The sequence below is a fragment of the Oncorhynchus mykiss genome, chromosome 30, assembly GCF_013265735.2.
Source record: "Oncorhynchus mykiss isolate Arlee chromosome 30, USDA_OmykA_1.1, whole genome shotgun sequence".
Lineage (NCBI taxonomy): Eukaryota > Metazoa > Chordata > Actinopteri > Salmoniformes > Salmonidae > Oncorhynchus > Oncorhynchus mykiss.
Genome location: NC_050570.1, coordinates 23,302,836 through 23,317,606, shown reverse-complemented (window position 1 = coordinate 23,317,606; position 14,771 = coordinate 23,302,836). Strand labels below are relative to the sequence as shown.

At 43.7% G+C, this 14,771-nt stretch overlaps 1 protein-coding gene across 1 annotated transcript in view; it reads left to right on the top strand.

Moving 5' to 3' along the window:
- Positions 1–12,231: 12,231 nt before the first annotated feature.
- The window catches only part of LOC110522764 (voltage-dependent R-type calcium channel subunit alpha-1E), a 96,534-nt gene continuing 93,994 nt past the window's right edge, over positions 12,232–14,771 (top strand). Inside the window, exon 1 of the mRNA XM_036968771.1 lies at positions 12,232–12,332. Within this exon, the coding sequence (XP_036824666.1) occupies positions 12,240–12,332 (93 nt within the window). The 5' untranslated portion in view covers positions 12,232–12,239. The remainder of the gene's footprint in view (positions 12,333–14,771) is intronic.

The following is a 14,771-nucleotide window of genomic DNA, read 5'->3' as shown; positions in this document are numbered from 1 at the left end:
TACCACAGAAATACAATAATTTTTGATTTTCTTGCAAATTCATAGAAAATGGAATAATCTAATATTACATTTACATAAGTATTCAGACCCTTTAAACAGTACTTTGTTGAAGCACCTTTAGCAGCGACTACAGCCTTGAGTCTTCTTGGGTAAGACGCTACAAGCTTGGCACACCTGTATTTGGGGAGATTTTCCCATTCTTCTCTGCTGATCCTCTCAAGCTCTATCAGGTTGGATGGGGAGCATCACTACACAGCTTTTTTTCAGGTCTCTCCAGATATGTTCAGTCAGGTTCAAGTCCACTCTGGATGGGCCACTCAAGGATATTCAGAAACTTGTCCCGAAGCCACTCCTGTGTTATCTTGGCTGTGTGCTTAGAGTTATTGTCAAGTTGGAAGGTGAACCTTCACCCCAGTCTGAGGTCCTGAATGCTCTGGAGCAGGTTTTCATCAAGGATCTCTCTCTACTTTGCTCCATTCATCTTTCCCTTGATCCCAACTAGTCTCCCAGTTGCTGTCGCTGAAAAACATCCCCACAGCATGATGCTGCCACCACCATGCTTCACCGTAGCAATGATGACAGGTTTCCTCCAGATGTGACACTTGGCATTCAGGCGAGGGGTTCAATCATGGTTTCATCAGACCAGAGAATCTTGTTTCTCACAGTCTGAGAGTCCTTTAGGTCCTTGGGCAAACTCCAAGCGGGCTGTCATGCCTTTTACTGAGGAGTGGCTTCCGTCTGGCCACTCTACCATAAAGGCCTGATTGGTGGAGTGCTGCAGAGATGGTTGTCCTTCTGGAAGGTTCTCCTATCTCGGGTTCCTTGTCACCTCCCTGACCAAGGCCCTTTCATGATGGCTCATTTTGGCCTGGCGGCCAGAACTAGGAAGAGTCGTAGTGGTTCCATTGAATGATTGAGACCAATGTGTTCTTGGGGACCTTCAATGCTGCAGAAATGTTTTGGTACCTTTCCCCAGATCTGTGCCTCGACACAATCCTGTCTCTGAGCTCTACGAACAATGCCTTCGACCTCATTGTTTGGTTTTTGCTCTGACATGCACTGTCAACTGTGGGACCTTATATAGATAGGTGTGTGCCTTTCCAAATCATATCCAATCAATTGAATTTACCACAGGTGGACTACAATGAAGTTGTAGAAACATCAAGGATGATCAATGGAAACAGGATGCACCTGAGCTCAATTTCGAGTCTCATAGCAAAGGGTCTGAATACTTATGTAAATAAAGTATTATTTTTTTCTTCTTCTAAAAACCTGTTTTCACTTTGTCATTATGGTGTATTGTGTGCAGATTAATGAGGACATTTTTAAAAATGTAATCCATTTTAGAATAAGGCTGTAACGTAACACAACGTGGAAATAGTGAAGGGGTCTGAATACTTTCCGAATGCACTGTAGATCAGTAGGAAAAGTGTGTTTGTTACTTTAATACACCATGTCATGACAATATGTCCAAGCCGGTGTCAGAACCTTTTATCGATTTTGTGTTATTGAAGCAGCTCCCATGCTCTTCATCACATGCATTCAATACATTATGAAAATGTGTTGACATGTCATACACAAGCACACATGCTCATAGGCACGCTTGCGGCACACACACACACACACACACACACACGCATGCACACACAGTGAGTCCTTGTGTTTACTTGTTCCCCACCCTGGTGCACTTTTGTTTCTACAGAGACGTCCTTTGGAGTTTAAAAAAATTTATAATTATTGGCTTTTGAGAGAAAGCTCTGGCAGCTTGGGGAGGCTGGGGCCTTTGTGTTAGGATGGCTCTGTGGTTAGAGGGGCTCTCTGCAGAGAATACCTTATTTACACAGCAGGTCTATTCTGTTCTATTCATGGAGCCTGTCTGCATCATTCAACACAATCTTTAGGTGTCCCCAACAGAGACTTGTTTAGTTCAAGACTAATCTAGACAAACATCAGTCTCATAATCAGGTTTCAGACAAGAGCCGAGCAGCTCCTTTAAAACCTCAATGCCGATAGGTGCTTCCTGAAATAGCAGCTATTCTCTGAAGAGTCTCATGTCAGTTAATTTGTTCTGTAGGTCTGTGATCCTTTCCTCTTGTACTAATGGAGATGTCAGGACCAATATTGAAAACAAATCACATAGAACCGGGGGGGGGGGGGGGGGGTTAAATCAGCTTTAATATTTCAGATAGATCATAGATTCTATCAATTTAATTGTTTGTATCATTTCTAATGTATCTTTAATCTGAAACATTAAACACACCTTCTCTCTCTTGTTTTGCCTTTGCACTACTCATTTAATGGACACTGTACACATCTACATGGATAACCTTTATTGTCTCTATATAATATACGTTTGTCTTGTGTTTTTTGGGCTTACAGAACTTTAAATCAAGCTTTGTAATGTCTCTTCACCTTGGACAAAGTAAAGCATGATTTCCCCCTTGTTCTATTTTGGCCTTCCATGCAGTGCAGCTGTCTATCTAATGACCTCGAGATGATACTGGATCACTGCCCGCTCTATAATCATTCATACTACCAGGGCCTATTGGTTTCACTGCTAGTTTAACTCAGCAATAGATCCTTATTAGCACCTATCCTTTCTACCCACATCATAATCATTTTAATCTCTCGGTTTCAGAAATTATATGACTATGGCTAATGATTTCACACTCCGAGCACACCGTTTTCTGTGGGCTGTGGTTAGTCTAGCAAGTATTAATATCTTTCCCTCCTCAGTGTGAAATCTTTGAAGGTTTTTTCTTGGCTCTCAATTTGAGTTTCTATGTTTAGTTTTGGTATAAAACTGCAAGTTTACTCCACATTTATAAAATGTTTTACAGATGTCGTATCCACATTTAATGTGAGATACTTGAGTCGTTTTGGAACTGGGGAATCTGCCAGTGTTTCGGTGAAGTAGGCTAGCAGTTTCCTCTGTCTTGTGCTCACTCCACATATCCATTTCCTGTTCAGAACACACAGCAGCAATACGCCCACTCACTAGGAGATCATGCCCTAAAACAGTGACTTTTACCCAGCAATTACCTTTTATCTCCATACAGACTGTCTCATAGTGGAGAACTGCTAAAAAGAGAACCTACTCTTAAAACGTCTCATGCCTCCTCTGTAATGAATTTCTAACATGTGTTTACTCTACATTTTGGTGCTGAACAGATTCCACATTATTCATGAAATATGTTATCTTGATAATATTGACCTATTTATCTATATGGATTTTGTCTTTTTACTTGCATTCAAGTACTTTCATTACTAGGTTGGAGGCTTACTTTTAGGGCAGCTAGTATAAAAATGATGACTAAACTTTTGAATTATCACCATGGCTATATGAAATAGATATTTTCTTCTCATGGTATTGAATTTGAGGCACATAGCCTATCTGAAATGTAAGGACTAAAGATAAAGGCAAACATAGGGCAAAACATGGAGACGCGTTTTCTGTGCGTAATGTGGAGCCTCGCTTCGCATAACAGGTGCCACCTCATTGCGGATAAGTCTGCTGAAAAGACAGCACAAACATAGTGCTTGTACCTTTGTGACTACCCGTGTAGCTTGTTGCGCATCGAAGGCTTGAGAAGTGGTGTGGTCCGTGTGGTAGCGAAAAGCAAGCAAGATTTTTGAAAAGGAAAAAAGTTTGCGCAGTGCTTTATTTGTTTTGTTACGGTGGGAATATGTTTATGGCAGATGTGCAAGAGAAGATGAGAGAGTGAGGACAGGTGGTGTAATTAGAAGCTCGGATTTCGGTTTATCGATGAACCGTACAAAATGCTCTTGTTCTTTTCTGTCATGTGGACAAACCTTCGGGAGACGTGACTTATGGTGGCTTTTGTGCTGAGAACAGTTTCGGTGGTGTCTGGATGCACCGCCCCTCCACAACGGATCTTATGGAGATTTGTTTAAGGGAATATGTTTAGCCTTGATTTGACATTTTGAGTCTCGAATTATATATATATATATATTTTGCTTAATGGGTTTGAATGCGGTCTCTTGGACAATTTATGTGTTTCTTTGTAACCTACCCACTCGTTGAAGACATGCGTCGACTTTGATTTATTCACAAGAAGTAGAAATCCCACGGTCAAAGAAGTAAAGGCTTGAATTCAAACTGTGAACTTCAAAACTGAGGAATATTTATTTGTGAACAACTCCACATGCGGATATGAATATTTATCATCACTTGTTGCCTTGGCTAAGGACATTATGATGGACTAAAACGAGTATTTTATTCCCGATCAAATTACTTGCTCTACCCCACCCTGCTTCCCAGGGGCTAACCCTCTCCCCTCTCTCCTGTTTTTCTTGCTCTTCGCAGAATGTCCCGGTTCGGAGACAACGTTCCCGCCATGTTGGGCTCCGGGGATGGGGGCTCCAAGCGCAACAGGACCCGGGAGGGAGCGCCTGTATCTACAGGTGGTGGAGTTTCCCCAGCCTTTAAACAGACCAAAGCGCAGAGAGCTCGCACCATGGCCCTGTACAACCCCATCCCTGTCAGACAGAACTGTTTCACCGTCAATAGATCACTCTTCATTTTCGGGGAGGACAACATTGTTCGGAAGTACGCAAAGAAGGTCATAGAGTGGCCATATCCTTTTGGTTAAGTGTAAACACACACACACACACACACACACACACACTTTCAACGAAAGTTCTTATCTATATAGAATTGTCTATCATATGAATGTTTTTCTTATCATCATGAAGAACAGTATAATTCAGCACCAGGGACAGCAGCAGTTGTATAACTGGTATTTATAGGAGGGTAGGGATTTTATTCCACAAAGCCAATGATTTGATTTATCTGCCTAGTTCCATCTTTTAACAAATTGATTTCCAAAATGTATTAACCCACACACACACGCACGCACACACACACACACACACACACACACACACACACACACACACACACACACACACACACACACAAACACACACACTGAGGTTCACTTCACTGACCACTGACAATCCACTCGAAGTAAAAGCAGACATGTTTTACACCATTGATCACGTTTCCCACTGAGTGAAAGTGCTGTCCATGCAACGATTTCCAAATGGTTAAAACTTTAGGGCTTCATCTGTGTGTCATTGATTAAAAGTCCTACAGACATTGAGTCAAGCGATATGGCTAGTATAACACTAACAGTACAGTGGCATCTCTTTGTGGTGCTAGATTCACATTGTTAACCTGTTGAGATTCAAGTCTCTACTGATGTTTTTGAATCAGGATGATGGAGCTGTTCTTGACTGCCAGAAATGACCAACTGCCATGATCAAGTGTTTGAGACCGAAACCTGGTTAGTTGGACAGTGTTTTACTCGATGGTAATGGTTTTCTTGTAGCATTGCAATGCTGTAGGTATAGATCTATTTTATCAGCGAATTTCAGATTCCGTGTTTTTCTACATGTTATGTTAACAGTATAGCTTTTGGCCTTTACACACCCCTCTCTCTGGTGTTTCCATCAATGTATGGTTCATTCACATTGTTGAATTGATTTTCCTAAATTGGATCAGTATCTGAAGGGACTCTTGAATATAATTTAACGCCACCTTTTTCATTGGTTGATTTGACTATGAAAATGTAATATGGTCTAAGTATTATTCAGGATATCATAGGGGAATCTGCATCAGACAAGCAATGGATGTTATTTGTATGATGGTCAAAAAAAACAAAATAATGTGTGTTATCTTTAGAAAACTCCAGTACTGTATATTATATATTGTTAGAAACTGGGTGGTTCGAGCCCTGAATGCTGAAAAAAAAAATGGTTTTACTGCTCTAATTACGTTGGTAACCAGTTTATAATAGCAATAAGGCACCTCTGGGATTTGTGATAAAATACCACAGCAAAGAGTTGTGTCCTAGTACTCCGCATTGCATTGTGCATAAGAACAGCCCTTAGCCGTGGTATATTGGTCATATACCACACCCCTTCGGGCCTTATTGCTTAATTCACATGCAAGATTGTCTTTGCCTTTGACTCAGTGGGAGAGTGTGACTCGCATGTCAGTCAGTGGAAACTGAATTAGACACGTAGAAAGCTGAGAGGGTCACTAATAGCCCTGAAATGACTTGGCACTACACCAAAGCAAATGGATTGCCTTTCTCTTAAGTAAGCAACACAATGCCCTTATGTTGGTTAGCTATTGTTTATCTACAGTAGGCCTACACCAGGTGTCCCACGTGTGTTATTACTGTCCTGCCCAGCTGAATGGCTTTCTGATATACTATTATAACATAATAGTCCTTACACTATAATTTTAAAGGCCCAGTGCAGTCAAAAGTGTGATTTTTCTGTGTTTTATATACAGTACCAGTCAAAGTCATTCAATGTTTTTTCTTTATTTTTACTATTTTCTACATTGTAGAATAATAGTGAAGACATCAACACTATGAAATAACACATATGGAATCATGTAGTAACCAATAAAGTGTTCAACAAATCAAAAAAATATTTGAGATTTGAGATTCTTCAAAGTAGCCACCCTTTGCCTTGATGACAGCTTTGCACACTCTTGGCATTCTCTCAACCAGCTTGATGAGTTAGTCACCTGGAATGCATTTCAATTAACAGGTGTGCCTTGTTAAAAGTTAATTTGTGGATTTTCTTTCCTTCTTAATGCGTTTGAGCTAATCAGTTGTGTTGTGACAAGGTAGGGGTGGAATACAGAGGATAGCCCTATTTGGTAAAAGACGAAGTCCATATTATGGCAAGAACAGCTCAAATAACCAAAGAGAAACGACAGTCCATCATTACTTTAAGACATGAAGAACTTTGAAGAAAGTTTCTTCAAGTGCAGTCGCACAAACCATCTCGCACTATGATGAAACTTGCTCTCATGAGGACCTCCACAGGAAAGGAAGACACAGAGTTACCTCCGCTGCAGAGGATACATTCATTAGAGTTAACTGCACCTCAGATTGCAGCCCAACTAAATGCTTTACAGAGTTCAAGTAACAGACACATCTCAACATCAACTGTTCAGAGGAGACTGTGAATCAGCCCTTCATGGTCGAATTGCTGCAAAGAAACACTACTAAAGGACACCAATAAGAAGAAGAGACTTGATGGGGCCAAGAAACACAAGGGATGGATTTTAGACCGGTTGAAATCTGTCATTTGGTCTGATGAGTAGAACCATTTTTGGTTCCAACCGCTGTGTCTTTGTGAGATGCAGAGTAGGTGAACGGATGATGTCCGCATAGCCTAGTTGTTAGAGTGTTGGACTAGTAACCGAAAGGTTGTAAGATCGAATCTCCGAGCTGACAAGGTAAAATCTGTTGTTCTGCCCCTGAACAAGGCAGTTAATTAACCCACTGTTCCTAGGCCGTCATTGAAAATAAGAATTTGTTCTTAACTCACTTGCCTAGTTTAATAAAGGTTAAAAAATATATATGTAGTTCCCACTGTGAAGCATGGAGGAAGAGGTGTGATGGTGTGGGGGTGCTTTTCTGGTGATACTGTCTGATTTATTTAGAATTCAAGGCACATTTAACCAGCATGGCTACCACAGCATTCTGCAGCGATATGCCATCCATCTGGTTTGCACTTAGTGGGACTATAATTTGTTTTTCAACAGGACAATGACCCAAAACACACCTCCAGGCTGCGTAAGGTCTATTTGACCAAGAAGGAGAGTGATGGAGTGCTGCATCAGATGACCTGGCCTCCACAATCACCCAACTTCAAAGCAGTTGAGATGGTTTGGGATGAGTTGGACCGCAGAGTAAAGGAAAAGCAGCCAACAAATGTTCAGCATATGTGAGAACTCCTTCAAGACTGTTAGAAGAGCATTCCAGGTGAAGCTGGTTGAGAGAATGCCAAGAGTCTGCAAAACTGTCATCAAGGCTACTTTGAAGAATCTCAAATGTAAAAAAATATTTTGATTTGTTTAGCACTTCTTTGGTTACTACATGATTCCATATGTGTTATTTCATAGTTTTCATGTCTTCACTATCATTCTACAATGTAGAAAATTGTAAAAAAAATAATAAAGAAAAACCCTTGAATGAGTAGGTGTGTCCAAATGCTTGACTGTTACTTTATATTTCCGCACTATGAGGTTGGAATAAATCTGTGAAATTGTGAAAGTTATGATAATGCCCTTACAGTGTAAGAGCTGTTTGAAAAGACCTGAAATTTGAGCCTGTTTAGGTGTGATGGAGTTTTAGCCTGCCTGGTGACATCACCAGATGTTAAATGAGTTAATAGACCAATAAGAAAGAGAGTTCCAAACCTCAATCCATCTATTGTTCTGTTCCTTGCAAACATATCGTTGTCTGATTCTCGGCAGTTTGTGGCTATCTTTCTGTTTTGTTGGGTGGAAAGTGCATGAACTAACCCCAAGGTTAATGTGGCATTGTGTAGGGAGTGTCTCATTTCATCTAATTAACTTTGTGAAATTAATGAACAATCATTATGTCTAATGACGTCTGATCAGTCTGCTGTATCATGTAGTATAAAGTGATTAGAACTGGAACTGATGGTCTCATTCAGAGTAATTTCCTGTCAGGATGTGACACAGCACAGGCTGCTGTTCATAAGTTTGAGCTTTAGCATTTAGAGAGCTCTGGTAAATGAACCACCGTGAACTTCGTAAGACACACACACACACACACACACACACACGCGCACACACACACGCGCACAACACACAATACGCTCTCTATGCATGACAGCCCACTGCACCTCTCTCATTCAGAGGGTTTTGGTTAAATGCTGAAGACACGTTTCAGTTGAATGCATTCAGTTGTGCAACTTTCTAGGTTTCCCGTTTCCCTTATTAAAAGGTCATAGTTGTGTGCAGAACAACATGCTTCCTGGTATAAGCAGCTCTTTTTTTCTACTGCTCAATTAAAAGCAGTGATCAATGAGGGGTTTATTTCAAGGCATCCGTGACTGGCATGATGCAGGAGCAGCAGGTGTGTCAGGGGTCGATGTGGAGACAGGCAGGGGCTGGGTGGAGGAGCCAGGCAGGCCTAAGGAAACACGTTGCCCACTCTGGTGCAGGGAGCCTGGGGAGGAAGAGCTCCTGCTCTCCCTGTCTGATGAACACTGGGAGGCTGCTACAGGAAGTGCCCCGGGGTATAGGTACTTCTTTAATAATGGATCCTTTCCATGGCAGAGCAGGTCTGAAGGATGGGGTGCTGACTGACGCCACCCTCTAGAGCCCCCACCTTCCCCCCAACAGCAGGAGTGGCAAATCAGCTTCATTCAATTTCAGATGGCACAACGGATCTGGCATTGGCATATCCCAACATTTACTCCTGGTTCCAGTATTCTTGGTTGATCTGTGTGTAATTTTATTGCGATCATTCGAAATGATGTTAGCTCATTTCTAAAGACAGCCTTGCTATTCTAGATCTAATTATCTCAACAAGTTGCCTTCCATCAATCCATTCTCTTATGAATGAATGTAACCCTGACATTCATTCATAAGAGAATGTCAATATTTGTTCAACCAGAAATGTACTTAAACAGTTTTAAAAATGGCCACCTGTTGTGTTTGAATGTCTTTGTTTACTATTATAATCCATCTACAAGCACTATTTGGCTTTTCCTCATGCTTGTTTAAAATCATCCTGTATGTAATATAGGTCCACACAGGTCCACAATTATTGGCATCCTTGATAAATATATGCAAAAAAAACTGTATTCAATAAATTATACAAATACTGAGCTATTATTGTATGCAAAAAAATGGGGTAATTATTGAGACCCCTGTTTTCAATACTCTAGCACGCTCCCCTAGCGAGGATACCAATACTGAACCTTTTTCTAAAATGTTCTATGAGATTGGAGATTTTAGACCATTTCTCCATACAGATCTTAGACCGTTCCTCCTTGATATCCTTTGTCTGCGCTTATGGACTGCCTTTTTCAATTCAAACCACAGGCTTTCAATGGGGTTCAAGTCCAGAGAATGAGATGGTCATTGCAAAATGTAGTTTTTTTGGGTCAATTAACAATTTCTTTGAGGATTTTGATTAGTGCTTGGGATTATTGGCTTGCTGGAAGATCTACTTGAGACCAAATGTCAGCCTCCTGGCAGAGGCAACCAGGTTTTGGGCTAAAAAATCCTGGTACTTACGACATCGCAAATCTCCTATAAGGAGATGCCCTTGATCAGTGTACAAGAGGTAACCATAACTCTGGTGGATGGAGCCCTCAGACCCTCCAGAGTCTGCAACCCCTTGCTATTATAGGCCAATATAATAGCTTCCATAATCCAATGTGATAACCATTGACGAGAGAGGTGTCTCCCCTTGCAGAGTGCAGGTGTGTGGCTCCTTATCATGAGGGGAGAGGCTCACCTAATTTGCAACTCGACCTGTCTGTCTCTGACAGATGTGTGCGATTAGTTTTTCGAGCTTCTGAGATTCAGGTGAATCCCACATGTGAGATATTGAAAGGAGTAATTGAAAGAGAACCCTGACTCAGCCACAGCGATTCATTATTTTACCCCATGTGTGTAATAAGATTTGAAGCCAATCTAAGAACATGTGCACAGATGCACAGATGCACCCTGTATCACATTCCATCTCCACTGCTATTTTTAACCTGTTTTAGAGCGGGAGTCAGCGCAAACTTGTCAATGTGACTCACACGTCCCCACGAGCCCTCATTACAAAGCCCCTTCGTGGATAAATGACAGTTTTCTCAGAAGGCATTTCATGAATGATAAAACAGAATTATACATATATTGGGATAAAAAACCTAGAAGTTTCTCCGCAGCCCCATACCTCTTCAATATAGGCCAATTATAAGACGATACTGTAGATACACCTATTCCTGGAGAAATCACACTTCTCACATTGGATGATATAAACACACATGGTTTTGTGTAAATTACTGTTGACAGTGAAGAAGAGATTTTACACACAAATTAAATGAATAAGGCAGGACTTGGTATTGATTGTCAGGAGGGCTGTTGCAACATGTGGGGAGTCGCGATAGCTCTGACTGCCGCCAATTAAATGTGAGCGCTGACTTTTGGCTGAGAGGAGCCTGTTGCCGTGGATACCTCTCTCTATTCCCCCCCTATCTCTCTTTCTCTCTGAGTGCAGTGTCAATGGTCTTCTTGCAGCTGCTCTTTGTGTCTGAGGGGATGGAGGTACAGTAGGGTGTGGTTGTGGAGGAGGGCCCTGACAGAGAGAATCATGGTAGGTTGTCCTCTAGCACATGTAAGAGGACAGGAGTTTTCTATAAATCCTGGTTGAATATAGTTTGCTCAGTGCTCCCATTAGAGCAGGCCAGGAAGTATTTAATCACAGCAGAAAGTCACAAGTGTTACTGTATTGTAGCTTTTGTTTATTTAGTTATTTAATGCTCAGAAGATAAGGGGTGTCCCTGTGTGACCCTCCAGGCAGCAACTCCAGCTGCCAGCTCTGTTTGCATTGATCTCGCCCCCCCTCCTCCCCCCTCTCCACTGAGGAGATTTAGGCTCCCTCATTCTCTACCTCATTTTTCCACACAGCCAAAATAAATCCAGTGCCCACGCACAAAATTAGAGAAATGTGCAACGTTCGCTCATCCCTGTGGCACATTTAAACCTACAATCACCAGGGGTTCCTTGGCAAGCTTGTAGTAAAGTGCCCTTTTTTGTAGGATCAGCCTCCTGCTCTTCCCACACATCCCCAGCACACCCAGACTTGCCTCTCCTCCAGCTTTCCCTCCAGCTTTCAGGGTTATGGCCTGTCTCCTGCTACTGTCCTCAGCTACTGTGGACAACAGTCTCCTGCCCCTCTCCTCTCCGTGGCTGGCTAGAAGGACAGCATCAGGGCATTGTGAGGAGCTGACAGTCAGGTTCTCTGTGAGTCAGCCAGCTGTATGGAGGAGAGGAGGAGGCAGCAACAGCACTGCCAGGTGCTCAGCAGCAGGCTGGATTAACACTGGTCTGCCTGCCAACAGAGAAGTAAGAAGAATAGATGCATCCTGACATTTAATCAATGAGAGGGATTTTCATCAAATGTCTTAGGAATGTGAGGCAGTAGGAAGGGGGTGTTTTAGATAGGTGTGATGATACTGTCATCCTTGTCATTCTGATTGGGGATTATTCGACCTCAGCACACTATGATATCTCTCTCATTTTGGGATGGAAATTCTACATTATGTCTTTGTTTTGTAATCTCACAGGTTACAAAAATTAGAAGAATAGAGTTTATGTTAAGTATATTGTGACAAAGTATTCTTCCTTAACTTGTTGCTTCACTCCGTTTGAGTACATGATCCTCGCCACCATCATCGCCAACTGTATCGTCCTGGCCCTGGAGCAGCACCTGCCTGGAGAGGACAAGACCCCCATGTCTAAGAGACTGGTGAGTAAACCATCTACTAATACACTGTGTCTTAAGTCAGTCATCATCAGTGGGGTTCTCCATCCATGCAGAAGCTTATTTCAAAAACACAATTTCCCTCCCAATTCCTTATTCATGAAATTTGGTATTTAATTGTTATCTGACATTTTCTCCAAAGGTTGGAGAGAATTGGATAGTTGCAGCAAAACGAGAACACTTAATCTTGTTTTATGACTTTTGAGTGTCATTGTTAGCTTGGACATTAGTTGTATTAGTTGTATTTTGTTTTTTATTGTAGTGTTTGTTGTTATTATTTGATTTGTTTTTGTTATTTTATATTATGTGTTGACTAAGATTGAGGATGGGGGTATGTTATGGATGGGGTAGGGCTCCAGGGGTATGTTATGGATGGGGTAGGGCTCCAGGGGTATGTTATGGATGGGGTAGGGCTCCAGGGGTATGTTATGGATGGGGTAGGGCTCCAGGGGTATGTTATGGATGGGGTATGGCTCCAGGGGTATGTTATGGATGGGGTAGGGCTCCAGGGGTATGTTATGGATGGGGTAGGGCTCCAGGGGTATGTTATGGATGGGGTATGGCTCCAGGGGTATGTTATGGATGGGGTAGGGCTCCAGGGGTATGTTATGGATGGGGTATGGCTCCAGGGGTATGTTATGGATGGGGTATGGCTCCAGGGGTATGTTATGGATGGGGTAGGGCTCCAGGGGTATGTTATGGATAGGGTAGGGCTCCAGGGGTATGTTATGGATGGGGTAGGGCTCCAGGGGTATGTTATGGATGGGGTAGGGCTCCAGGGGTATGTTATGGATGGGGTAGGGCTCCAGGGGTATGTTATGGATGGGGTAGGGCTCCAGGGGTATGTTATGGATGGGGTAGGGCTCCAGGGGTATGTTATGGATGGGGTAGGGCTCCAGGGGTATGTTATGGATGGGGTAGGGCTCCAGGGGTATGTTATGGATGGGGTAGGGCTCCAGGGGTATGTTATGGATGGGGTAGGGCTCCAGGGGTATGTTATGGATGGGGTAGGGCTCCAGGGGTATGTTATGGATGGGGTAGGGCTCCAGGGGTATGTTATGGATGGGGTAGGGCTCCAGGGTTATGTTATGGATGGGGTAGGGCTCCAGGGGTATGTTATGGATGGGGTAGGGCTCCAGGGGTATGTTATGGATGGGGTAGGGCTCCAGGGGTATGTTATGGATGGGGTAGGGCTCCAGGGGTATGTTTGGGATGGGGTAGGGCTCCAGGGGTATGTTATGGATGGGGTAGGGCTCCAGGGGTATGTTTGGGATGGGGTAGGGCTCCAGGGGTATGTTTGAGATGGGGTGGTGCACCAGGGGTATGTTATGTATGGGGTAGGGCTCCAGGGGTATGTTATGGATGGGGTAGGGCTCCAGGGGTATGTTATGGATGGGGTATGGCTCCAGGGGTATGTTATGGATGGGGTATGGCTCCAGGGGTATGTTATGGATGGGGTATGACTCCAGGGGTATGTTATGGATGGGGTAGGGCTCCAGGGGTATGTTATGGATGGGGTATGGCTCCAGGGGTATGTTATGGATGGGGTAGGGCTCCAGGGGTATGTTATGGATGGGGTAGGGCTCCAGGGGTATGTTATGGATGGGGTAGGGCTCCAGGGGTATGTTATGGATGGGGTAGGGCTCCAGGGGTATGTTATGGATGGGGTAGGGCTCCAGGGGTATGTTATGGATGGGGTAGGGCTCCAGGGGTATGTTATGGATGGGGTAGGGCTCCAGGGGTATGTTATGGATGGGGTAGGGCTCCAGGGGTATGTTATGGATGGGGTAGGGCTCCAGGGGTATGTTATGGATGGGGTAGGGCTCCAGGGGTATGTTATGGATGGGGTAGGGCTCCAGGGGTATGTTATGGATGGGGTAGGGCTCCAGGGGTATGTTATGGATGGGGTAGGGCTCCAGGGGTATGTTTGGGATGGGGTAGGGCTCCAGGGGTATGTTATGGATGGGGTAGGGCTCCAGGGGTATGTTTGGGATGGGGTAGGGCTCCAGGGGTATGTTTGAGATGGGGTGGTGCACCAGGGGTATGTTATGTATGGGGTAGGGCTCCAGGGGTATGTTATGGATGGGGTAGGGCTCCAGGGGTATGTTATGGATGGGGTATGGCTCCAGGGGTATGTTATGGATGGGGTATGGCTCCAGGGGTATGTTATGGATGGGGTATGACTCCAGGGGTATGTTATGGATGGGGTAGGGCTCCAGGGGTATGTTATGGATGGGGTATGGCTCCAGGGGTATGTTATGGATGGGGTATGGCTCCAGGGGTATGTTATGGATGGGGTATGGCTCCAGGGGTATGTTATGGATGGGGTATGGCTCCAGGGGTATGTTATGGATGGGGTAGGGCTCCAGGGGTATGTTGTGGATGAGGTAGGGCTCCAGGGGTATGTTTTGGATGGGGTAGGGC